General features: G+C 35.9%; 1 protein-coding gene across 1 annotated transcript in view; it reads right to left on the reverse strand.

The window, feature by feature from the left end:
- Positions 1 to 225: 225 nt before the first annotated feature.
- Positions 226 to 25,964, reverse strand: part of SNAPC3 (small nuclear RNA activating complex polypeptide 3) — a 32,833-nt gene continuing 7,094 nt past the window's right edge. The window contains exons 3-9 of the mRNA XM_072656037.1: positions 25,256 to 25,340; positions 24,618 to 24,722; positions 22,230 to 22,379; positions 9,800 to 9,882; positions 8,387 to 8,551; positions 4,504 to 4,611; positions 226 to 613 (exon numbers count right to left, since the gene is read on the reverse strand). Of these exons, the coding sequence (XP_072512138.1) occupies positions 466 to 613; positions 4,504 to 4,611; positions 8,387 to 8,551; positions 9,800 to 9,882; positions 22,230 to 22,379; positions 24,618 to 24,722; positions 25,256 to 25,340 (844 nt within the window). The 3' untranslated portion in view covers positions 226 to 465. The remainder of the gene's footprint in view (positions 614 to 4,503; positions 4,612 to 8,386; positions 8,552 to 9,799; positions 9,883 to 22,229; positions 22,380 to 24,617; positions 24,723 to 25,255; positions 25,341 to 25,964) is intronic.

The following is a 25,964-nucleotide window of genomic DNA, read 5'->3' on the forward strand; positions in this document are numbered from 1 at the left end:
TGAACTTGCTCTGTGACTATTTCTGAACGCTACCCCCCACTCCCCATCTGGCCCTCATCTCTTTCACACAATTGGTAAATATTTACCTTTGTTTTCTCTTGAGGTTCATTGGCCCAAAATGGGTCTAATTTTATTCCTTGCAGTTTGAAAGGAATGACTAAAGCAGAGACACAGGCTGCCTGGGACCACTGAGTGGTTAGCTCAAAGAAAGAAAGGAAATATAGCTACAGTAATACTACTATGACTTTAATATACACCCAAAATTAAGCTTCAGAAAGAAGCTAACAAATAATACAACCGTTAACACCTGAATGGGTTATCACAATAACCAAATAGATCCAGATCTTAGGTTTCTGCCTAAGCATCTTCCTGGTATTCAGAAAATGACATTTCTGAGAAGCACTGCAACCACTCCAAACCACCACGGGTATTTAACAGTGCTAGTTTGTAGTGTCCTTGTGTCCTTCAGTTAAAAGTTCCAGGGTCAACGTAAGGATAAGCAAGGAACTCCCCCAGTTTGTTGCCTTCAGAATCATAATGGAGCATTCGGAAACAAACGTCACAGAAGAAACAGGGGTCCTCTGGTGCAAAGCAGTCGTTGTTGGTTACCCATCTGTAGTTTAAAGAAAAACTTAAAATTATAATTGTTTCATACCTTTCACTCGTAAAAAAAATTGAGGGAATATAGAGTGGTGATATGCCCACCCACATCCTCTTAATAGCAAAATGTTTTTCTGCTGCTGTGATGAGGCACTTAAACCTACATGGCATGGTGGACGTAGAGAACTGAACTTAGAGTCAGTAAAACCTGAGGTTAAAATTTTCCTTTCCTTACTTACAAATATGCAAAATGGGGAACTTTCATGAGGATCAAAGTAAAGTGCTTTGCAAACCATGAAGTATAGCTTTTAAAACAACTACTGTTCCTATGCTGATCTATAAGTTTGACTAGCGGCATTACGTAAATAATAACACAAACTTATGGTAAATATATCCCAGCAAACTGACCATAAATGTTGAGAATAGCCCAATTCAAATTTTTACATGAATCCTTTTTTACATGTCATTTTCATTCACTTTGAGGTAATTTTACTAGTGAATATGGTAACCACATCATGTGTGCATCTTGAATGGAAAAAAAAAATGTAGGAGCAATGTATGTGTTCAGTATTTAGAAACCGTATCAGGTAATACAGGATCCAAACAATGTCTCAGTAGTACTGTTGCACTTCGGCAATAACTTTGTTGTAAAACTGAGAGCCTGGGTGTATTTGAAAACCCATAAAATTAGAGACTTTTACCCTGGAATTTAAGATTTATGCACAGTACTAGAATCAGGACTCGTTTAACTGATATTCATATTAACACGTGGTTAAGTACTGATGTACAACGCGTTCACAGATTAAAAACCTTTCAATAATGAACTTCTGGGTAATCTTTGTAATTTTAACAGCTTCATATTCTAAAAAGAAGTTGTTATCTAACAAGATAATTGTATAGAGAGGGTCAAAATGCCTTATTGAAAAGATAAACTGGTGGAAACAGTGAAGTATAGTAAAAAAAAATGAAAGGAGTGAGAAAGAAACACTGGGAGAAGTGGGAAGGGAGAGGTAGAATGGAGAAATTTTTCTCAGATAAAAGGCGGGTAAACGGCAGGGGAAGTAGCAAGTAATTCTTGAGACTCTTATTGGAATTGATTCAAAGAGGGAAGGAGATTATACACACACACAATCGTGTACAGAAATATAACTTACCCAGGAACTATGAAACAACAGAGATAAAAGAGAAAGGAAGTGATAAAAGGGAGGACAGATTAAGAGAGACAGTAGCAAAAGAGACTTCTAAGGAGAGACAGGATAAAAAGAAAATGAGACAGATGGAGGGAAATTCACAGTAATCACAACTGAATGTGAAAGGGGTGAACCGATCCGATCCACAAAATGGATGCTGGCAGCAGAATGCACAGACAGAGTTAAAGGGCTGGAGCAGAAGCAATCGCAGTCTCACACAAAATAAAAGCAAAAATAAATAGACCAAATTAAAAGACAAGACTATTTAGTGTAAAAGGTACAATGAAGTATCAAAACATTTTTTACAGTAAGTTTCTCTAAAAGCCTCATTTCTCAGATAAATACTGAGTATAGAACTATGTCAAATGTATAAAAATTAGAGCTGCTATTATTAATAGACCCCTATTAATATATGGTCTAAGAATATAAACAGACAGTTTTCAGAAGATGAAAACAAAGCTAAAATCTATCTACGACCATGAAAATATGTTCTAAATCATTACTGATTAGAGAAAGACAAATGAAAATAATCCTGAGGTACCCTCATGCTTGTCAGAAATGACATGCTAGAGAGGATGAGGGAAAAGCAGGTATATTATTAATGAACTGCTGGTAGAGTAGTGAACTGGTCAAACCATTCTATTTTTTAAAAAATTAATTTCTTTGTTTTCAGTTTTCTACAATCACTTCCATAAGTCTTAGATTTTCTCCTCCTCCCTCCCCAAGACGGCATGCAATCTTATATGGCTTCTACACATATGTTCCTATTAAACACATTTTCATGTTAGTCACATTGCACAGAAGAATTAAAATGAATGGGAGAAACCATGAGAAAAGACAAACCAAAATAAAACACAAGAGAAAATATTCTGCTTCATTCTGCTTTCTAATCCACAGTTCCTTCTCTGGATGTGGATGGCATTTTGCATCAAGAGTCCTTTAGGAATGTTTTAGGTCCTTGCATTGCTGTGAAGGGCTAAGTCTACCAGAAACAGTCCTCGCACACTGTGGCTATTACTGTGTACAACGATCTCCTGGTTCTGCTCCTTTCCCTCCGCATTGGTACGTATAAGTCTTTCCAGGCCTCTCTGGCGTCTTCCTGTTCATCATTTCTTATAGCACAATACTATTCCATTACATTCATATACCATAATTTATTGAGCCATTCCCCAATTGATGGGCATCCCCTTGATTTCCAGCTTTTGGCCACCACGTAGAGAGCTTTGGAACCCTTTCCCATTTTTATGATCTCTTTAGGATACAGTCCTAGAAGGATATTGCTGGGTCAAAGAGTATGCACATTTTTGTAGCCCTTTGGGCATAGTTCCAAACAGGTCTCCAGAATGGTTGGATCAGCTTCACCTACAGTGAATTAGTGTTCCAGCTCTCCCACATCTTCTCCAAAATTTATCATCTTCCTGTTCTGTCATGTTAGCCAATCTGATAGGTGTGATGTGGTACCTCAGAGTTGTTTTGATTTGCATCTCTCTAATCAACAGTGATTTGAAGCATTTTTTCATATGACTACAGATAGCTTTAATTTCTTCCTCTGAGAAGTGTCTGTTCATATCCTTCTGGCCAAATTCTAGAGAATGATTTAGAACTAGATCCAAAGGGTTATAAAACTGCACACCCTTTGACCCAGTAATACCACTAAGTCTATATCCCAAAGAGATCAAAGAAAAAAGAACCTACATGTATAAAACAGAGTAGCTGTTTTTATGGTAGAAAAGAAATAGAAATGGAGGGGATGCTCCTCAACTGGGGATTAAGTCTTGACATGATTTGGATGGAGTGGTGTTTTGCTGTGGCCAATGATGATGAAGCTAGAGGCAGACAGAAAACACTGCAAGACCTACACGAAGCGATGCAAAGTGAAGCAGAAGAACCAGTCACTTCAATGTGGTAATGACAACCGACTGGGGAAGGCCTGGCTCCTATGATGAAGGGACAATTCCAAGGGACTCATCCACCTCCAGAGAGAACTGAGAACTGAACAAAAAGCCGAAGTACACTTTCCCACTTTTCCTTTCCTTGCCTTTTTTGTTATTGTTGCAATTCTGCATCATTTCACATGTACGGCTGATATATTGCTTGCCTTCTCAATGGATTGGGGGGGAGAAGACAGGGGGAGAGAGAGAGAATTTGGAACTCAAAATGTAAAAAGAAGAGAATGTTAAATACAATTTAAAAACCCCCATCATACTTAAAGATTTTCACGCTGCAGAAAAGCTTCCAGGGGGGCCAGTGAACGTGAGTTCTAATGCCAGATATGTTAGCAACTTGCTATACTACAATGGTATAATTCCCAAACTCTGGACCTCAGCTTCATTGCCTAAAAAATTCTGGGGCTATCCTGCTGATCTAAGGTTACTTTTAATTCTAAAACCGTAAGGTGCCATTTTACGTTGTTCTCCTAGGATTAAAATGGAAATTCTGCTTCCTTTTTTAAGTCTTTCAGTGTTTTGCAATCTCATCCATTCTAGTAGTTTTCCCACTGCTGTGATGACTACTCAAAATTTGTACTATGTGATTAATCAGAAAAGTAAATTTAAAGTATCCAAAGCAGAACATATTAAATACTCATTTCTTTTCCATGTGCAGAGGGACACCTTTTCCATTTTCCCATACAGAGTCAGAATGCTAAATGTCCCCAGGAAAATCCCTAATTTTAAGTTTTGAGAAACATTAATCAAACAGTAGGATCACTTACCTGGCTGTGTACATTTTACAAACAAAACATTTCCTGGTCCATAACCAATGCTTCTTGGTGAGCAGGGGATACAGTGTCTTATCCAAGCAGTCGTCATGATGTACAAGCCTTTGGGCAGAAGGCAGAACATCAGGACATCAGTGAGACGCAGTGTTCTGTGACCTACTGTCACATTCTCATTTACTGCTATTCACATTACTTATCTATTAGCTGGCACCAATATATGAGAGCTTCCCTATAATTTATAATAATATAAAATAATACAAATGTTATGATGGTAGGTGGGATCCTTAATGTTTGCCTGAAATACAGTTTCTATAACCCTAAGTGAAGACGACGATTATGTTTTTACAAAGAGTTAAATGAATACTAAACTTATGTGGCCAAAAAACAGTAATGGCAAAAATGATGGGGAAAAATCCTTAAAATATCAAAACAAATTTTTGAGCAAATACATATAATTTTGTTGTGTATTTGTTGTTGTTGTTGTTTTACATACTTCACCCTTCTAATCATCCAGGCTCACAACTTTGGGAATCTTCTCTAATCATTACTGTTTCACCCTATACAAAGTCTCTTGAATACATTTCCTTCTACTATTGTCATAACCTCTCTCCAGAGCTCTTGCAATAACATGCTAATTGATCTCCCTGCCTCACGTCTCTCCTGTCCCCATCCTTCCACATAGCTGCCAAGCTGATATTCTTAAAATGACTGTATGACCTCTACAAGAAGTTCCAGTGGCTCTAGAATCAAATAAAAACTCTGAAAAACTCCATAAAATTCTTCACTAATTGGCTCCAACCAGTTTCTGGGCTCCTTAAACATTATTCTTAATGTACTCTGTGGTCCACCCAAACCTGCCTTCTTGCTGTACACATGTTTCATTTAAGCATTCCTGTTTCCACTCAGAGACCCTGTGCCCAGAATACATAACTTTTTCCCTTAATCTCCTGAACTAGGTTTTGCCTGCTGACACCTTGCTTTATTACATTTTATAGAAATCTCAAATTGAACAAGACCCCAGGAAAACTCGTTGTTTCCCGAACTATAGCTTCCCCTCCTCCAAATTTATGTATTCTTTTTACGGGAGTTGCCATCCTACCAGCTGTCAGTTTGAACACCGTGTCACCATCACAACCCTTTGCTCTCACACCTTCAAGCCAAGCAGCCATGTTTGGTGATTCTACTGCCACAATACCTTTGCTATAAAGACCTAGCTGAGGTCTTTCTTACCTCTTGTTCGTACTACTATAGTAGTCTAACTGGTTTTCACTGTAGCGCTGGCTGGTGCTAACTGGTGTCCCTGCTTATAGTTACTCATGTCTGATGTATCTTCTATCTAAAATAAGACAGAGGCTAACCCAAATCACTCTTCTACTCAAAGTCTTCAGTGGCTCCCTGCTGCTGCTAGGATTAAATCCAAATTCATTCCAGCTTTTAAAGCTAACTGACTCCTGACTCCAACCTACCCTCTCTAGTCCTATTTTGTTTTACCACCCTATACACCCTCTATGTTCCAGCCTATTTCCCAATCATTATATCCATTACTCTTGATTTTGCAGAGGCTATCCCCCAAGCCCGAACATTCTCCCTACTCATTTTCAAGTTTTAGAATTCCTAACTTCCTTCAAGGATAAGCTCAGGTGCTACCTCATATGCAAAACCTTTCCTGAGCCCCATGATTGTTAGTTCGGTCCAGTCCCCAAAGACCTCATCACCAGTCATCTTCACTCTACCTGACATCACCAGGTTTCATAGCTACAAGAAATCTTAAGTTTTAGGTAGCCAGAGGCAGTAGATGCCCTTTACTACAAGGCAACTCTTGTCAATCTAATACACAGCTTCAGAATACCATAGGGATTAGAAAACTTGTACTTTTGACAGGGTTCAGAAATTACTTAACCTCAAAACTCCTTTCTCCCTTGGCTTCTGATACTGCCATCTCTTGCTTCTTGCTTCTCCTACTTGTCTTACCACCCCTTAGTCGCCTTTATCAAATCATTAACCATTTTTCACATCTTAAGTGTGGTTGTCTCCCAAAGGCTCTGTCCTTTTCTGTCTATACTCCCTTTTGGCAAGCCTGTCAACTCCCATGAGTTTTTTTCTTTTATTTCTACAGATGACTCATCTTCCTCAAGTCACCTTGTGTGCTCATACTCACTGATAAGTATAAACTCCCTGAAAGAAAGAACAGTGACACAGTTATGTTTTTGTCTTTGTCTCCCCAATGTTCATCACAGGTTTCGCATTTAGCCAAATGCTTAATAAATGTTTGCTGAATTGTTAACACTGAATCTCATCCAAACTCCTGCCTCTCCCCTAACATCCCTGACACATCATCCAGTCTCTGCTTACCTGCTTCTAACGAAAGGAGCTCGTTACTTCAATCAGGAAGGTTATTCAATTTTTTTTAAAGTCAATATATCACATCTATTAACAATGTTTTCAGTATATCACGTCAATATACATCTCCGACAAACTTTTATCCACTGGTCCTATTTCTGCCATCTGGAACTATCATGATACATATCCAAGCCCCTTTCTCCATAAGTCCTTCACATATTTCTTATGCATTCAAAATTATAACTCTGCCAAATCCTTAAACATCAATTAAAGATACAATTAAATTCAGTATGTCTTACTTACAAATACAGGCAACTAAATAATACATTTTAGAAAGATTTGCAATAATAATTGAACACCAGGAGTAAACCACAATAGGTTTCTACCAAGTGTTTTAATTAATTGGGATGTTAACATTTTTCAATTAAAATTAGCACCCAACTTCTACAGAAGCTGAGTTTTAAGGGTCAATTTTAATTTGTCTGGTTGCAACTCATATTACATTTTCCAGAGCAACAATTACACAAGGTGGTTAGCAATAACCACATTTCCAGGCCCACCCAACACCAGCATATTTCACTCACAATGAAGCTAAATTACAGGATCAAAGCATCTTAACCATTCATAAATCTGCTTTCACTGAAAAATGAGTGTTTCAAGAGGAGATGCCCAAAATACATGTACCTCCCTTCCTCTGCTTGCAGCTGCAGTGACAGAGCTATCCCCGGAGACTGCTACTGTGGCTGTGGTGACTTCCTCTCACACAACATCATCGTTGTGATCAAGTGAAAGGAAGAATGCTCTGACAGCAGTGGCAGAGAACAAGAGGAGCACTGGCTGCTGGAGGTGAGCAGAGATGCCAACCTTAGAGGTCAGGTCGCTCAGCTGGGCACAGACCTCCAGTCTCCAGCTTCCCTAATTCTCAGAGACGGAGAATTTAAGGGCTTTGAGGACAAATGGTTGCAGTTTTCATGGGAATCTCAAACAGTGCTAAACTGGAAAAAGGTAGCAATGGTGGAGATAAGTAGCATCTTGTATACGTAAGACATTGTAATTCCAAGTGTTAGTAAAAGGAGTTCCTCTATTTGTGCCACAGGTGATAGTTAAGTGAAACATTTAATTCCTAAGACTCATTTTAGTAAACATAATCCTTCCAATTAATTTTTTTTTACCAGAATTGCTAAAAATATTGTTTTTCTTTCAACATTTGGTAATGGTATTAACCAATAATCTACATATGAAAGGGGAAAAAAGGTAAAACAAGAAGGTGTTTGAGTGACTCACAAAATGCATAATCATCCCTAATCATAGCAACTTGTACTAAAATGTTAAGCTGAGAATTTAGATTTACTATCAAATAAAATAGAAAACAGAAAGTGAGGAAATTCTAAATGGTTATGAAACTTTGGTCACTGAATTGAAGTAAACTGGGTCTTATGATGTTAAAGTTTTTTTTTTCCTACTCTGATGTATGTTCAAAAAAGTTTAGAAAAGAAATGAAAGGAAGAAGAGGATTAAGCTAAATGTTTCCACATACCTTATATCTGTTATTATGACAACATGTTCGCAGTCTCCTTGGTGACAATATAGGTAAGGAAAACCTAATTTAATGTACAGGTCATTAAAGGTGAAATCTTCCATTTTAGCAGACTGGAACTTCCCATACCCTCGATCATGGGACTCTGACCACTCAATAATCGTTCTGGAAACAAGCAGGAGTATTTATGACCAACCATGCTGCAAGAAACCTAAAACCCAGTTACCTGGAGAACTGTCAATTCTAGAAGGAAGTCACTGTAGCCAAGACATGATGAGGTCTCAGTGTTCCTGGCTTTCTTTTACTCTTTGTTAATCGGTATGGCTTTATGAAGATCCTTCATTGGGATGGGACAAGGAAAATTTCAAAAAGTTCACGAGAATCCAGAATTCTGACTAAATAAGTTCGTGGAATACCAATCCATTAGCTACATAATGCCCACTGGTAAGTACAACAAAGTAATAATGACAGCTGCCACTGACACAGGTTTCCAAAGCACATTGCAAATATCTCACTCTGCTCTTACAACACGGGAATGCGGATGCTTTCATTATCTCCATTTTATACATGAGGCAGCCAAGGCAGAGAAAAGTTAAGTGCCTCGCTCCTCTGGTGAGTGTCTGAGGTCCGACTGGAACTTGGGCATTTCTGACCCCAGCACCAGGGTTCTATCCACTGTGCCCCCTGTTTCTTCAAGTTGCAAGTAAGTACTGATATCATGCTTCAGGAAACCTCTGATTCCTCCCTCAGCTGTTAATGACCTTCCTCTACTCACTCATACTTTCTATCATATATTATACATCTATGTATCACACTCCTCTACCTAATACTAAATTACAACTTACTTAAAGGTCAAGAGTGAATCTTAACTACTTTTTCCAAAATACCTAGGAAAACATTCTGCACAATAGGCATTTAATATGTTAGTAGAATTTAATTAAAAAAAAATAAATTACATACAGTTTCTTGCCCAGAATAAATCCAAAAGAATCAAAGTCAATTCATTCTACTATACCATGACTAAGAACAGCTTGGTGACAATGATTTAATGGTATGATAACTAAATGTTTTGGATTTGCAAGGATGCACTGCAAAAGACTATGAGTAAGTTTAAAAAAAGTTTTTGTTTTTAAAGGTATTTGCAGAAGTTAATATAAGTCTGTCTCAAAATAAATATTCCCTATACCTCCCTGGTAGGAAAATTCCTATTTTGGTTTGGTAAACACTTATGAACAGTTCAATGGTCTGATTACAGAATTTTCAAAAAGTTAAGAAGTTGGCATTTTTGTCCAAAACACCTTCGGCAATCAAAATAATTCTTGTCCAAAAGTCTTAGTTTCAAGGTTATTTATACTGCCTCTATCTTTAGAACTCTAGCTATCATAAAAAATAGATTTTATGAAAAATAATTACCTGCTCAAATCTCTGCATTCAGGGTATCTTCTATCATTGTAAAATATTCCTTCAAAATAAAAGAAAGCTGACTTGTAAAGATCCTATAAGAAAGGACATAAGGGATTTGAAGGGGGAAAAGCGTGCCATTAATAATTACACAAGAAGCATACACTACTCTTTACATTAAAACATGCTGCAGTGTCAGCCATCAGCATGGTTTTAAAATTACATTAAACTAATTTTATGGGAAATCAGAATATAAACAAGTTTCTGCCATTTTCAGTTTCTCACGCTGTCATGTAAGTTACATTCTGATTTTAATTTAAGTTTACACCTGTATTTGAAGCAGTGTCATAATGGGGATTCCCTTAAAACCAGAAGACTAAATCCCTTCTTCATTTTTATGTTATATGCACATACTTCAACAGTAAGATACTCTGACAGAAAACCTAAACCTTCTCATGCTCACAACCTTTCTTTTTTGGTGTGAAAGCCAGCATGAAGTCCCAGAAATCTCCTGCTGCTGTTTATCTTCAGCATAATTGTAAGAGTAATACTCTGTTGTATTTGTGCGATGCTTTTTTTTTTTTTTTTAACACTTTTAAAGTGCTTTCATAGATATGATTCAACTTTAACCCTATTTTAGTGATGAGGGAACTAGGGCTGGCCAAATGACTTGTTCCAAGTCACCTGGTGGTACAGCTGTATCCACACCCAGGTCTCCTGACACTTAAGAGGCCATATGCTTTTTTTTAGTAATTGGAACATAAGTAATTAGAACATAACTCTAGTTTCTATCTATACTTAATCCTGAGTTCACCCCAATAAATCCCCTTCTATGACTAGAAAAGCATAATTGCAACTTTTGCACCAACCAATGTTACAGGGGATAAAGTAAAGAAATTCTACAAAAAACTTGGCAAGAATCTCTAAACCAAGTTGGTATGTACTTGCTGATTTCAGTGCAAATAGTACAAGCAGTCACAGGAAAGAAAGAAAAATATGAAACAAAGGTTGGAAAATTTCACTTCAGTATAAAGAAATATAGCCTTGTAAATTATTCAGAAGCCTCACATCAAGAATATTTTCTTTAATAAGAGTCAAAAGACATATATGAACTGATGGTGAGTGAAATAAGCAGAACCAGGAGAACACTGCACACAGTAACAACCACAGTGTGTGAGGACTGACTTTTGACAGACAGCTCTTCTCAGCAATGCAAGGATCTAAGATAACCCAAAAGAGTCATAATGGAAAATGCTCTCCACTTCCAAAGAACCAGGGAGTCTGAATGCAGATGGAAGCGTATTTGCTTTCTTCTTCTGTTGCTGTGTTTCTTGTTTCTCGTGTTTTCTCCCATTAGTTCTAATTCTTCTTTATATCATAACTAATGTGAAAATATGTTTAATATGAATGCATGAGAGAGCCTATATCAGATTGTAGCTGTCTTTGGGAGGGGGAGAAAATTTGAAACTCAAAACCTTAGGGAAGTAAATCCTGAAAACTAAAAATAAATAAATTTTAAAAGAGTCCAAAGGTACTGAAGCACCAAGCCTTTTGATAATGAGGCACTGGTTCTCCAGGGTTGTGATGCCCTCTGGCTCTAAAAGAGGTATAAAAACTCTGAACTGAGGTTTTACTTTGGGGCTTTTCCAATTCTTTGCCACCACAAAAAGAACACATGCTATAACTATTTTTGTACATGTAAGTCCTTTTTGATTTTTTATGATCTCTTTGGGATACAGACCTAGTAGTGGTGTTGTGGAATCAAAGGATAAGCACAATTTGATTGCCCTTTGGGTATAATTCCAAATTGCTCTAGAATGGTTAGATCAGTTCACAACTCTACCAATAGTGCATTAGTGTCCAATTTTCCCACATCTTCTGTGAGACTTATCATTTTCCTTTTCTGACATATTAGCCAATCTGAGAGATGTGAGGTGGTATATCAGAGTTGTCTTTAATTTGCATTTCGCTAATTAATAGTTATTTAGAACATTTTTCGTGTGACTATAGATAGCTTTAATTTCTTCATCTAAAAACTACCTATTCATGTCCTTTGACATTTATCAACTGGGGAATGACTTATATTCTTATTAATTTGACTCAGTTCTCTACATTTTTGAGAAACGAAGCCCTTATCAGAAACACCTGCTGTAAAAATTGTTTCCCATCTTTCTGCTTTTCTTCCAATATTGGCTGCATTGGTTTTCTTTGTACAAAAACTTATTAATACAACCAAGATTATGTTTATATTAATTTTTAATAAACATATATATATGTAATTTCATAACGTTCTCCCATCTCTTATTTGGCTACAAATTCTTCCTTTCTCCATAGATTTGCTCTTTCAATATGCTTAGACTATCACCCTTTACGTCTAAATCACGCACCCATTTTGACCTTATCGTGTTATATGGTTTCAGATGCTGGTCTAAGCCTAGCTTCTGCCACACTACTTTCCAGCTTTCCCAGCAATTTTTGTCCAATACGGAGTTCTCATTCCAGAAGTGAGAATCAAACAGTAGACTGCTACAGTAGTTTACTACTGTGTCTTGTGTACCCAATCTATTCCACTGATCCACCACTCTATTTCTTAACCAGTACCAAATAATTTTGATGACTGTGCTTTATAATAGTTTTAGATCTGATACAACTAGGCTACCTTCCTTCGCATTTTTTCTATCAATTCCCTTGATGTTCTTGACCTTTTCTACTTCCAGATGAATTTTCTTATTTTTTCAAGTTCTATAAAATAATTTTTGGTCGTTTGATTGGGATGACACTGAATAAAGTAAATTTAGGTAGAACTGTCAACAAGTGATATTTTTCCAATTGTTTAAATCTGACTATATCTGTGTGAAGTGTATTGTAATTGTGTTCATATAGTTCCTGGGTCCATCTTTGCAAGTAGATTCCCAAATATTTTATACTGTCTAGTTATTTTAAATGAAATTTCTCTATCTCTTGCTGCTGAGCTTTGTTGTTAATACACAGACATGCTGATGATTTAGGGGGGTTTATGACTTGCAACTTTATTAAAGTTGTCAATCATTTCAACAAGTTATTTAATTGATTCTCTAAGTATACCATCACATTGTCCACAAAGACTGACAGCTTTGTCTTCTCATTGCCTATTCTAATTCCTTCAATTCCTTTTTTTCTCTAATAAAGTTAAAATTTCTAATACAATACTGAATAACTGGCATCCCTAAATAGGTATCCTTTTTCCACCCCTGATCTTACTAAGAAGGTTTCTAGTTTATCCCCATTACAGATAATGCTTGCTGATGTTTTTAGATAGATACTACTTATCATTATAAGGAAAGCTCCATTTATTCTTATGATCTCTAGGGTTTTTAGTAGGAATGGGTGTTGTGTTTTGTCAAAAGCTTTTTCTGCATCTATTGAGATAATCATAAAATTTATGTTGGTTTTGTTACTTATATGGTCAATTATGCTAACAGTTTTCCTAATATTGAACCAGCCCTGGATTCCTCGTATAAATCCCAACTGCTCACAGTGTATTATCTTGGTGATAAATTGCTGAAATCTTTTTGCTAATATTTTACTTAAAGTCTGTGCATCAATAATCATTAGGATAGTTAGTCTTTCTCTATTTTGGCTCTTCCTGATTTAGGTATCAGCACCATATCTGTTTCACAAAAGGAATTTGGTAACACTCCTTCATTTATTTTTCCAAACAGTTTACACAGTATTGAAATTAATTATTCTTAAATGTTTGGTAGAATTCACTTGTAAATCCTTTTGGCCCTGGAGACCTTTTCTTAGGGAGTTCATTGACAATTTGTTCAATTTCCTATTCGAAAATGGGATTAACTATTTTAGTTCCTCTTCTGTCAATCTGAGCAATTTATGTTTTTGTAAATATTCATCCATTTCACTTACACTGTCAGATTTTTTGGCATATAGTTGGGCAAAATGGCTCCTAATTACAGCTTTAATTTCCTCTTCATTGGTGGTGAATTCACCCTTTCCATTTTTGATACTGGTAATTTGGTTTTCTTTTTTAAATCAAACTAACCAAAGATTTCTCTATTTTGTTTTTTCACAAAACCAACTCTTTTATTTATTAGTTCAAAAATTTTCTTACTTTCAATTTCATTAATCTCTCCTTTGACTTTCAGAATTTCTAATTTGATGTTTAATTGGGGATTCTTAATTTGTTCTTTTCTAGCTTTTTTAGCTGCATGCCCAATTCATTGATCTGCTTCCTCTATTTTATTCAGATAAGCACTTAAAAGACATGAAATTTCCTCTAAGTACTGCTTTGGCTGCATTCCGTAAATTTTGTTATGCTGTCTCATTATTGTCATTCTCTTTTATGAAATTATTGTTTCTATGATTTGTTGTTTGACCCACTCATTCTTTAGGATTAGATTATTTCGTTTCCAATTAACTTTTAATCTGTCTTTCTATGGCCCTTTACTTCATGTAATTTTTACTGCATCTTGATCTGAAAAGGATGCGTTTAATACTTCTGTCTTTCTGCATTTGATTGTGAGGTTTTAATGCCCTAATACATGGTCAATTTTTGTGTAGGTGCCATGTACTGCTAAGAAAAAGGTATATTACTTTCTATCCCCATTCAATTTTCTCCAGAGGTCGATCATATCTAACTTCTCTAAAATTCTATTCATTTCCTTATTTCTTATTTTGTGGTTAGATTTATCTAGTTCTGAGAAGGGAAGGTTGAGGTCCCTCCCACTAGTATAGTTTTGCTATCTATATCTTCCTGTAACTCACTTATCTTCTCTAAGAATCTGGATGCTATACCACTTGGTACATGTATTTTTATTACTGATATCACTTCATTGTCTATGGTACATTTTATCAAGATAGTGTCCTTCCTTGTGTCTTTTAATTAGATTTATTTTTGTCTTTGTTTTAAGTTGTTTTGATTTGCATCTCTCTAATCAACAGTGATTTAGAGTATTTTTTCATGACTATAGATATCTTTAATTCCTTCCTCTGAAAATTGCCTGTTCATAACCTTTGAGCATTTGTCAATTGGGGAATGACTTGTATTATTGTATATTTGACCCAGTTCTTTATATATTCTAGAAATGAGGCCTTTATCCCTGAGATTAGCTGTAAAAATTCTTTCCCAATTTACTACATCCCTCCGAATTTTGGTTGCATTGGGTTTGGTTGTGCAAAAACTTTTCAGTTTGATGTAATCAAAATTATCCATCTTGCATTTCATAATGCTTTCTATCTCTTCTTTAGTCAGAAATTCTTCCCTTCTCCATAAATCTGATACATACACTATTCCTTGCTCCTCTAGTTTGTTCATGGTATCAATCTTTATACCTAGATCATGTACCCATTTGGACTTTATTCTTGTGTACGGTGTCAGGCATGAGTCTATGCCTAGTTTCCACCACACTGTTTTCCAGTTTTCCCAGCAATTTTTGTCAAACAGTGAGTTCTTATCCCAGAAGCTGGGGTCCTTGGGTTTATCAAACAGGAGGTTGCTATATTCCTTGCCTACTGTGTCTTGAGTGCCAAGTCTATTCCACTTGTCTACTCCTCTGTTTCTTAGTCAATACCAAGTGGTTTTGATAATTGCTGAGGTCTGGTAGCGCTAGACCACCTTCCCAAGCATTTTTTTCATTAGTCCCTTTGATATTCTGGACCTTTTGTTCTTCCAAATGAATTTTGATATTATTTTATCCAGCTCTAGAAAGTAATTATCTGATAGTTTAATTGGTATGGCACTAAATCAGTAAATTAATTTAGTAGAATTGTCATTTTTATTACATTAGCTCAGCCTACCCATGAGCAACTGATGTTTTTCCACTTACTTAAATCTGACTTTATTTGTGCAAAAAGTGTCTTGTAATTGTGTTCATATAATTCCTGGGTTTGTTTTGGCAGGTAAACTCCCAAGTATTTTATAGTGTCTACCCTAGCTTTAAATGGGATTTCTCTTTCTATCTCTTGCTGTTGGACTTTGTTGCTAACATATAGGAACGCAGAAGATTTGTGCAGGTTTATTTTGTAACCTGCAACTTTGCCAAAGTTGTTTATTATTTCAAGTAGTTTTTTACTTGAATCTCTGGGATTCTCTAAGTATATCATCATATCATCTGCGAAGAGTGATAACTTATTTTCTTCTTTGACTATTCTTATTCCTTCAATTTCTTTATCTTGTCTAATTGCTACAGCTAACACTTCTAGAACCATATTGAATAATAGTGGTGATAATGGACATCCTTGTTTCACCCCTGATTTTATTGGAAATGCATCGAGCTTATCCCCGTTGCATATAATGCTTGCTGAAGGCTTTGCCTTTGCTTTGAGATCAGGATTGCCACCTTTGCTTTTTTTTTACTTTAGCTGGAGCATAATATATTCTGCTCTAGGTTTTTACCTTTATCCTTGTACATTTCTCTTTACTTCAAATGTGTTTTTTGTAAACAACATATTGTAGAATTCTGATTTTTAATCTACTCCGCTGCTTTTTTCTTTTTATGGGAGCATTCATCCCATTCACAATTATGATTACTGTGTATTTCCCTCCATCCTATTTTTCCTGTTTTACTTTTCTCTCTTTCCTATTACCCTGTCCCTTCTCACAAATGTTTTGCTTTTGATGACCACCTCCTTCAATCTTCCCTCCCTTCTATCAGCCCCCTTTTTTCTTTTCCCCTTCCTCTCCTATTTCCCTATAGATTTAGATTTCTTTACTCAAGTGAGTGTGCACATTATTTCCTCCTTGAGCCAAATCCAATGAGAGTGAGATTCAAACAATCCTCACTGCCTACTTTTCCCTCTATTGTAATAAGTCTTTCATGCCTCTTCATTTAATTCTTTTAGAGGTTTACTAAACATTGTTTCTAATGGAAACTGGGGAGAGTTCAGGCAACTTCCTGGCTTCTCTCTGCCACCTTGGCTCCATCCTCAGGACGTTCTGACCTCAGTGTCTTATGTGCTCACAGAGAAAATACAAATAAATACTTTAAGGATATGAAGTATGAAAGAACATCTTGGACCAGACCAAGAACATACAGAGGATATCTGTGTAGGAAGTCACAAAATTCTCAAAGTACTGAGATTAATTTTCAGACTTTTCAAAGAAGGGAAAATACAAAATAAATGTAAAACAAAGCAGATGTTATTAATCATGCCCAAAGGGAAGCCTGAGAGGACCAGCAACTACTAATGATGCCTTTTTATCACGATAAAATCTTTATAAGAATGAGCCATATATATTAAGGGATCATTGATTTAAATATGAGAACAGTTTTTGATTACTGATTTTTCTATAACAAATTCAATCTTCCTGGTCACACAAACAACTGAAAAATAGAATTTATACAAGATCTTGTTGTTTGTTAATTACAGAAAAGTATGTGATTCAAAAAAAAAAAAATATTTTTGAACATTCTCTTCCAGCAAGGTGTTTCTTACACATATATTAAGATCACATAAGATTCTTTGATAGATGAAACCTCAGAAATAATTCTGTTTAATGATTCTCTACATGTTTACCTCTTAGTGCCTCAGGTAACTTTCGAAAGATTCTCAGTGGAAAAATAGATAAAGGGAATTTCTTCGTGAGGAGTTCCCAAATATTATGTGTATGTATACAGACATATGTATACATATGTGTGTGTGTGTGTGTGTGAATAAAACAGGGATAAATGTTCACCAAAAGTTTTAGCTAAACACTGAGGCCCAAATTATGACCTACAAAAAGTCCAAAAGGAGGAATTTCCAAAAAAGTCATATGGTCCCCCAGTTTTCCTTTTGGGACATTATGCGGATTGTAACACAACCCAGGATACCTGAAGGCCTCCCTTGATGAGGTGGAAACCCCTTATACAAAGAGAATGAGCAACATCCAAAATGTAAAAATCAAGCAAAGAATGCCTATTGTTCAGACTAGGACATGAGGTGCATTTTTATTTCATTCTGAATTCATCACCAGATAAGATCGTTTCCACATACATAGTAAAACAGAATGGGAAATGTATATGAAACTAAGAATCTATACTATAAACAACTTGTTTTCTTTTTAGGAATACAATGAATTCAGCATGTACATGTTATTTTCAAAGCTGTCCTAATTATCTATGATTCCTTCTGGTCTGCCTTCTGTTTTCATTTGTGCTTTTACAGATGATCCTTCAATGAGTTTTTCCCCTTTTTCCTTTCTCTTTCCCTAGCCTACCTCTCATTCCCAACTCTTCTCCCCTAGAGAAAGAAAAGCCCTTAAAACAAATATGCATAACCAAACAAAACAAATCTACGCCATTTACAATGTCTATTCTAATTACTTCAATTTCCTTTTCTTGTCTTATTGCTATAGCTAGCATTTCTAGGACAATACTGAATAGTAGTTTTTTCGGGGCAAAACAGTTCCTAATAATTATTTTAATTTAATCTTCACGGGTGGTACATTCATCCTTTAAATTTTTGATACTGGCAATTTAGTTTTCTTCTTTTTTAAAATCAAATTAACCAATGGCTTTATCTATTTTATTGTTTCCGCCCATAAAAACAGCACCTAGTCTTTTATTAATTTTTTTAAACTTTCATTTTTTTTAAACTTTCATTTTATTAACCTTTTCTTTTTCAGGATTTCCATTCTGGTGCTGAGTAAGGCATTTTTAATTTGTTCTTTTCTTATTTTTTTAAACCGCATGCTCCATTCCTTGACTTGCTCTTTCTCTATTTTATTGATGTAAGCATTCAGTTATAAACTTTCTCCTAAGTACTGCTTTGGCTGCATTGCACAAATTTTGTTATGGTGTCTCACTGTGTCATTCTCTTTAATGGAATTATCTGTTTCTATGATTTCTTCTTTTTCTCATTCATTCTTTAGAATTATTTAATAATTAATTTGTAAGCTATTTTTCCATTGCTCTTTATTGAATATAATTTTTTATGGCATTATAGTCTGGAAAGGACACCTCTAATATTTTTGCTTCTCTGCATTTGTTTGTGAGGTTTTCATGCCCCAATAAATGGTCAATTTTTTGTGAAGGTGCCATGTAATACATTTTGTGGTTAGATTTATCTAGTTCTGAGGGGAAAAGTTAAGGTCCCACACTAGTACAGTTTTACTAGTTCCTCTTGTAACTCAATGAACTTTTCCTTTAAGAATATGGATGCTATGCAATCTGATGTCAATATGTTTAGTACTGATAATCATTTCATTGTCTATGGTACCTTTTGGCAAGAGGTGGTTTTGGTTTCCCTGCTTATCTCTTTTAATTAGCACTACTTTTGCTTCTGCTTTGTTTCAGATCATAATTGCTACCCCTGCCTTTTTTTACTTCAGCTGAAGCATAATAGATTATGATCCAGATCCTTATTTTAACCCACTGTGTGTGTGTGTCTTTCAAGTATGTTTCCTGTAAATAACATATTATTGGATTCTAGTTTCTAATTCATTCTGCTATCCAATTCTGTTAAGTTCATCCCATTCATAGTATTGTAATTAATGTCAATTTCTCTCCATCCTAATTTTTTCCTGTTTGCATTTCTATTTCAATCCTGTCCCTACTCAAAAGTTTATTTTGCTTCTGACCATTGCTTCCTCTTGCCCCTTCCCTCTTATCATTATCCCCAACCCTTCTCTTATGTTCTTCCCCTCCCACTTCCCCATGGGGTATGATCATTTCTATATCCAACTAAGTGTGAATGTTATTGCCTCTTTTGCCATCCAGCCAATTCTGTTTTTTAAGGTCTTACTTTCTTCAGTACTTTTTTGTTGACTCTTATAATTTTCTTGTATTGCAGTAATCTCCCCCGCCTCCAATTTTTCCCTCTACCTCTCTTATTTGATTTTTTAAATCTTTTGTGAACTCTTTCAAGAACTCTTTTTGTGTTTTTGTTCACATTTTTCTCCCTTTGAGGCTTTGCTTGTAGTTATTTTGACATCATTTTTTTTCTGAGTTTGTGACTTGATTTGTCCCATTACCATAGTATATTTGTATGGTCAGGTTCTTTTTGGTTGCTATTTGCTCACTTTTCCAGCTTATTTCTTGACTTTGAACTCTATTTTAAAGTTGGTCTCTGCTCCCAGGTTGGATAGGGAGTACTGTCCCAAGCTTTAGATTTTTTTGTTAAATCACGGATCTTTTGAAGTATTTAAGTAAATTGGCAAAACATCCTCTTTAATAATTTCAATAAATTTAATAATGCCTTATTTGACATAGCTGTCTGTTGAAATTCTCGTAAGAAAAACACCACAAGTTGAAATATGGGAAGAGATAAGTAAATTCTCAAATTTAGCACAAACTCTCCCTACTCTAATTACAACTTCTGTCCATTTCAAAATACAAGAATAATGTACTGAAGACATATATAATAGGAATAATTTTCTTACTAATGAATTTTGCCATTTTCAGTGATAATAAACTGTTCCTTCTTATTGCCTTTTTAATGCACATTTATCATGAAGTTACACCAGCTCTATTGCTATACTGTATCTATAATGTTCCTATAATAAGTTCCTTCTGTAAATACTAATAGCTCCCCATTGACCAGCTATAAAACACTTACAGGATAAGATCATGTGAAGGAAATAGGACACTAACATGATATTGGTAATGTAGTTAAAAGTTTATTTAATTGATAGAGAAGGGAATAATGAGAGAAAAGAGGAATACCTCTTTATAAAATCTGGTAGTCTCTTTCTTTTAAACATTGAGTTTAAACATTAAAGGCAATGTGCTAAGAGAGATAGAAAGATGCATTATCTAAGACTGTCCTCAAAGAGTTCATAATCTATTATGGTGGCTAAAACAGGGGTATAAATAATTTACAAATATCAAATGGCAAGTACACAGAAGACAACTCCTAAAATAAGCACTTGATAAGAACGCTCTCTGGACCTCAATCTCCTTATACGCATAAAAAGCTAGCTGGACTAGATGATCCATATGGTTAGTTCTCTTTAGCTCTAAGACTATGATTTCTAAGTTTGGGCAAAGCATGGACATGTAGTACAAGAAAGGGAATGAGATCATAGCTGTGTTAGAAAAATCAGTGGAACTAACATTCTTCATAGAGAGACTGGAGAAGAAACTAGAAGTAAGGAAAACAGTTATGAGGTTACTCCAACAGGGAGTGAACTAGGAAAGAGCAACAGGTACAGAAAAAGACATACAGACATGTGAGGGCATTCTGATTAGAACTTGATAACCGACTGGAAATGGGGAGTAAAAAAGACAAAAAAGTCAGACTCTGAGATTTAAAAAAAAGTCATTCTTTACAGTTTCAACTTATGTTCTTCATGGTAACAAAAATATCTTACATTTACATAATGATTCATGTTTTTCAAAGTACTTAAATATACATTACTGAGGTAGAAGTTACACAGTGGCACTGCAAAGAGGCAGCAGAGGACCTCGGTTTAAATTTCAGCTCTGAGGTTCACTCTGTGTGACCCTGGACAAGTTATTTACCCTCTTTGTTCGAGGCTCCTCATCTGTTAAATGAGGGGTCAGCTCCCTTCCTGCTCTAGATCTATGACAATGACACCCCAATGTGATAGTTGGGTAACCAGTTAGGACATGTATTAAAATCCCAATTTGCTGATGAGGAAGTTGAAGATTCACAAGTGACTTTGTAAAGATCATATGTATAATATGGATGACAAGTGGCAGGGCTGGGGCTAGGGCTGGTCTGATTCATAAACTAGTGAAGTATCCCTATCAAAGAAGGTCAAGTTCATTCCTCCTCCTTCTCTAGAGGCAAGTTAATAACAGACAAAGCTCATTTCCTTTATTTTACCGATGATTTCCAAATTTTGCTCATTTCTCAAGAGCCTAGTGTTTGTATTCCATAGCATCTGCATTTTCTATGAAACAATCAAGAAGGCTAACTGGAAACAATTACTATCTGTCTTAAAGCCTGTCCACATAGGGTACCTGACAGAACGTTTGTGTAACAAACCACAACTGTATATATACTACTGTAATGACAATTTAAATGGAAAATTTTTCTCATTCATTAATAGGGCCTGTGACCTGCCTGGGTCAAATACATGTGGTGGAAGGAGTTTGCTGAATGGGTGGAGGAGGAAGGGTGGAGCTAGAGCAGAGCTGAGAGGAAGTTAGTCTTGAGAGCCGTCAGAAAAGAAAACTGCTGGTTAGCATGAGTGAAGAGACTGTGATTTGTTTTTAAGAGGGCCTGCTTGTGATTGGTTAATGGACCTGGTTTGTGAGAAGCCTAGCACGGGGGGAAAGGCTTGGGGATGGTGGTGTTCTCTGCACTGTTACTATGATGGATTTGGCTTTCTGGTGTCTAAATAAATGTTTTGGTTCTGCCTTCCATGTGGAGAGTCTGTGATATTTCACGATTCAGAATTGTGCCAGGATATTTATGGTCGAAGTAGGCGCTGTCAACATCTCATTAGCTCTACAACTACTTATATCAATTGCCTAGTTGTTGTGAAAAATTATCTTACCTTGCTGGTGTGTTCCGGTGCCTGGTCAGGTGTGCTGCTGAATTCTCCTCCAATCTGAAGGTCACTGGCACAGCAAAATGAATCTCTGAGCTCTGTGAGCTTCTGACTGCCCAACACTTGTAGGGTTTGATAGGGTTTGCGTTCTTTATGCTATAAATCAAATAAGACAAAAGTCAGCATCAAAAGGGGAAATATGCCCGTGCCAGGATTAGGCACCTGGTATATTTTGCAGGCATGGTATACTGGAAACAATGTTGGACTTAAAAGTAAAGAGAGACCCAAGTTCAAATCCCATTTCCAACACTTAAAAAGTTATGCTGGCAGTTAAATGAGTTGACCTTATAAAGGACACAGTCTCTTTAAACTATTTTTTCTTCTTTGCAAAATGGAAATGCTATCATCTTATCTTATACTTATCTCACAGGGCTGTTGTGAGGAAAACATTTTGGAAACCTTATATAAATGAGATTTCTTTTTTTAATCATGGGTACTAAGTGGATACTGATAAGCTAAAGATTGCCTATATTTAAATAGGTAATGAACAGGTTAAATTTATAACAATGTTGCTACCACTGCCACTTTAACTATAACTATACTTCTACCTTTTTTCAAACATGCTTTTGCATTTATTACATCATTTTGCTCTTAAAACACTCCTTTTATCTTTTTATCATTTGTCACTGAATGAATACCTTTTTTATTTTTCATCATTTAGTGTAATATTAAGGAAAACAGAACCATTTTTATACATGTTAAGTGTGTGTATGAATGGATACATATGTTTTTCTCTCCTTTTTTTAACCAGAAGAATTTTTAAAAGCAGGACACTGGTTATGTAGTGGCAGAAAAGTCTTCTCATTTCCAATGAATGTAACTCGGCTTTTCTGTTTTGTTAGAGGCAAAGATGTATGGACACAGAGTGGAACAAACGTGTCCCGAAACTAGATCTGCCACCTCAGGCAATAAGTTGAAGAAGGTGTTTCATGTGTCAGGGTTTCATTTTCCTGATCATTAAAATAAAGGGATTACATCATCTTTAAGGTCTACTGCAGCTCTAACATTCAGTGATTTTGTGAAAATTATGTGTCTATTCATGAGTCCAACAGTATATGCAGAAATAACATATGACTACTAATCTAATGAGGCTGACTGCCCAACCAGATTATCCAACATCCCATTATAGTCAAGATTCGTACTTATAAACACAAAACTTTTCAATCTAACTTAATAAGCATTTATAAGTTTTTGAGCCCACATGGACTTTCAGATCCAAACACAGCCTTTTGAACTCTAAATAGCCGGTAGTATTATTTCTGGACCCTGTAAAATGTGAAACAAAGGGAAAGAACAATAAAGGAACTCCAGCTTTTCAACTACCTGCAGTTGCTACTGAAACTAGATTCCTTAAAGACATTTCAAACATAAACATCCAAAACAAAACTCATCTTTTACGTAAAATCTTGCTCCCTACTGAACTTTCCACAGTGGGCATCTCCAGTCTCCCAGGTTTGTAACTTTCATGTAATCCTTGATTCTTTGTTCCCCTTCACTTCAGATCAGTTTACCAAATCTTGCCATTGTTACGTCCACCTCTCTCACATACACCTCACCCTTCCTGGCTTCTTACACTGCTATCCCCTTTACTTAGGTGTTCGTTACCTCTTTCCTAGACAGTTGCTTCAATTATCTTTCTATTCAAATCTATCCTCCACATAACTGTTAAAATTATTTCCCTCAAGAACAGATCTGACCATATTAATCTTCCTTTCAATAAACTCCAGTAAGTTCCTATCGCCTCTAAAATAAAATAGAAATCTTTCTTTTGGTTTTTTAAGTTTTCAGTCTTTACATACTTGTTCTCATTTTACTTTTCCAGCCTCATCATACACTTCTCCCTCTTCCCACACTTTGCCACCAGCTAAACAGCCTTTCTCTCATATCTCACACACAACATTCCTTATTCCACTCCCATGTCTTTGTACTGCTGCCTCTCACCTCCACCCATCTGCCTGGAACACACACCCTCCTTTCCTTCCATTACACAGAATTCTCTGCTTCCCTCAAAATGCAGTTTGAGCAATATCCTCTACATAAAGCCTTTCCTGACCCCCTCCAAGGTTAGTGTCCTCTCTCCCCTGTTACCTGGTATCTTTATTCTGCATATATTTACACACACACACACATATGTATGTATGGACATGTTATCTCCCCTGAAAGAATGGAAGCTCCTTGAAGGCAATAATAATTTTTTTTTTTATCTTTGCATCCCCAGTACCTTGTACAGTACCTGGCACAAAGTAGATGCTTCACAATGTTTGCTCATTGGTTATTATAGGAAACCAATCATGATAAAACAATTAAGAAATTTTATTAGGTTTGAGAACTGACCTTACTAAATATAACAGGGTAGAAGATATTCAGAGTTAAGATAAGTTCTCCTTCATTAACTAAGTCTGCTGGATTTGATGGCTTCTTTCCTATGGCATGTGACTCCTGAGGGGGAAGAATGGAAAAAATGAACAAAATCCAAGTAAACTTCTAGAATGCAAAAAGTGGCTTCATATTTCATGACTGATCACAGTCATGATTAAATACGTTACCTTTAAAACTGTGGTTTACTGACAAAACAAACAGTTTAAAGAGGATGTAAAGATAGTAGATGACCCTATAAATTTCCATGTTACAAAATCTCACCTTTTATCTCTCTAAAAATTCCTAGTTTTCTTACAGTAAGAAGAGAGATGAGGCAAGTTCATGCAGGGAACAAAAAAGGAACCAGAAGCAGGGCTAGAAAGTTACAAAGTCAGTACTAAGAACAGAACCAAGGAAAGGGGAAAGGTGAAAGCATTAAGGTTAGGGCCAAAAGCAAAGCCAGAGCAGGGATTATGTGTAATCCTTCCCCCCTACCCCAGGCCCCATATTGCCTTCTACACATTCTAAAAATCTGCCTGGGAATTGTGACTTTCCTTATGCTCAGTCACTAAGCAAGAGGAAACAAGCAGTGAGAGAAAAAGAAGGAATCTTACCATCTCATAGGCAAAGGTTTCTTGTCTGCAGATACGATCTACTATTATGGTTTCTTCTCGATGCTCCAAAGCCCTCTTTCTAAGTCTATTGGAGTTTTGGAAAAATAAAACATAAAAAACTTCACCACTAAAATATCAAAGATGTCTATGATTTAAAAACTGTATGTAAAACAACATGAAGATCTACAAATAAGTGCTTTAATCCCTATGTTTGGAATTTTTTGATCTCACTGAAAAATGGAAATTTCTACTTAATTCTTTCTAACATACTTGATGAAGATGACTGGGTTAAACACCTAAATGGGAAAACACTTTGTAAAAAAAATAAAAAATAAAAAAACACTACTTCTCATTGCCATATCAAACTACCATGGGATTATTTAACAGAGCTAGCAAAAATAACAAAATTCATCTGAAAAAAAAATATCAAGAATATCATGGAAATTAATGAAAAAAGTGGGAAGAGAACTTTAGCAATACCAGATCTCAAACTATACTACAAAACTAAAACCAAAACAATTTGGAACCAGGTAAGAAACAGAGGTTAATAAGTAGAACATGGTACGTAGGTACATGATATACAGAACGAAATGAGCTCAGGGACCTAAGCATTTGATAGACCCAAAGATCCTAGTTATTGGGGCAAGAACTCATTAGGTGACAAAAACTGAAGGAAAACTGTAAGAAACTAAGTAGAGCCCAACATCTC

The sequence above is a fragment of the Notamacropus eugenii genome, chromosome 1, assembly GCF_028372415.1.
Source record: "Notamacropus eugenii isolate mMacEug1 chromosome 1, mMacEug1.pri_v2, whole genome shotgun sequence".
Classification (NCBI taxonomy): Eukaryota; Metazoa; Chordata; class Mammalia; order Diprotodontia; family Macropodidae; genus Notamacropus; species Notamacropus eugenii.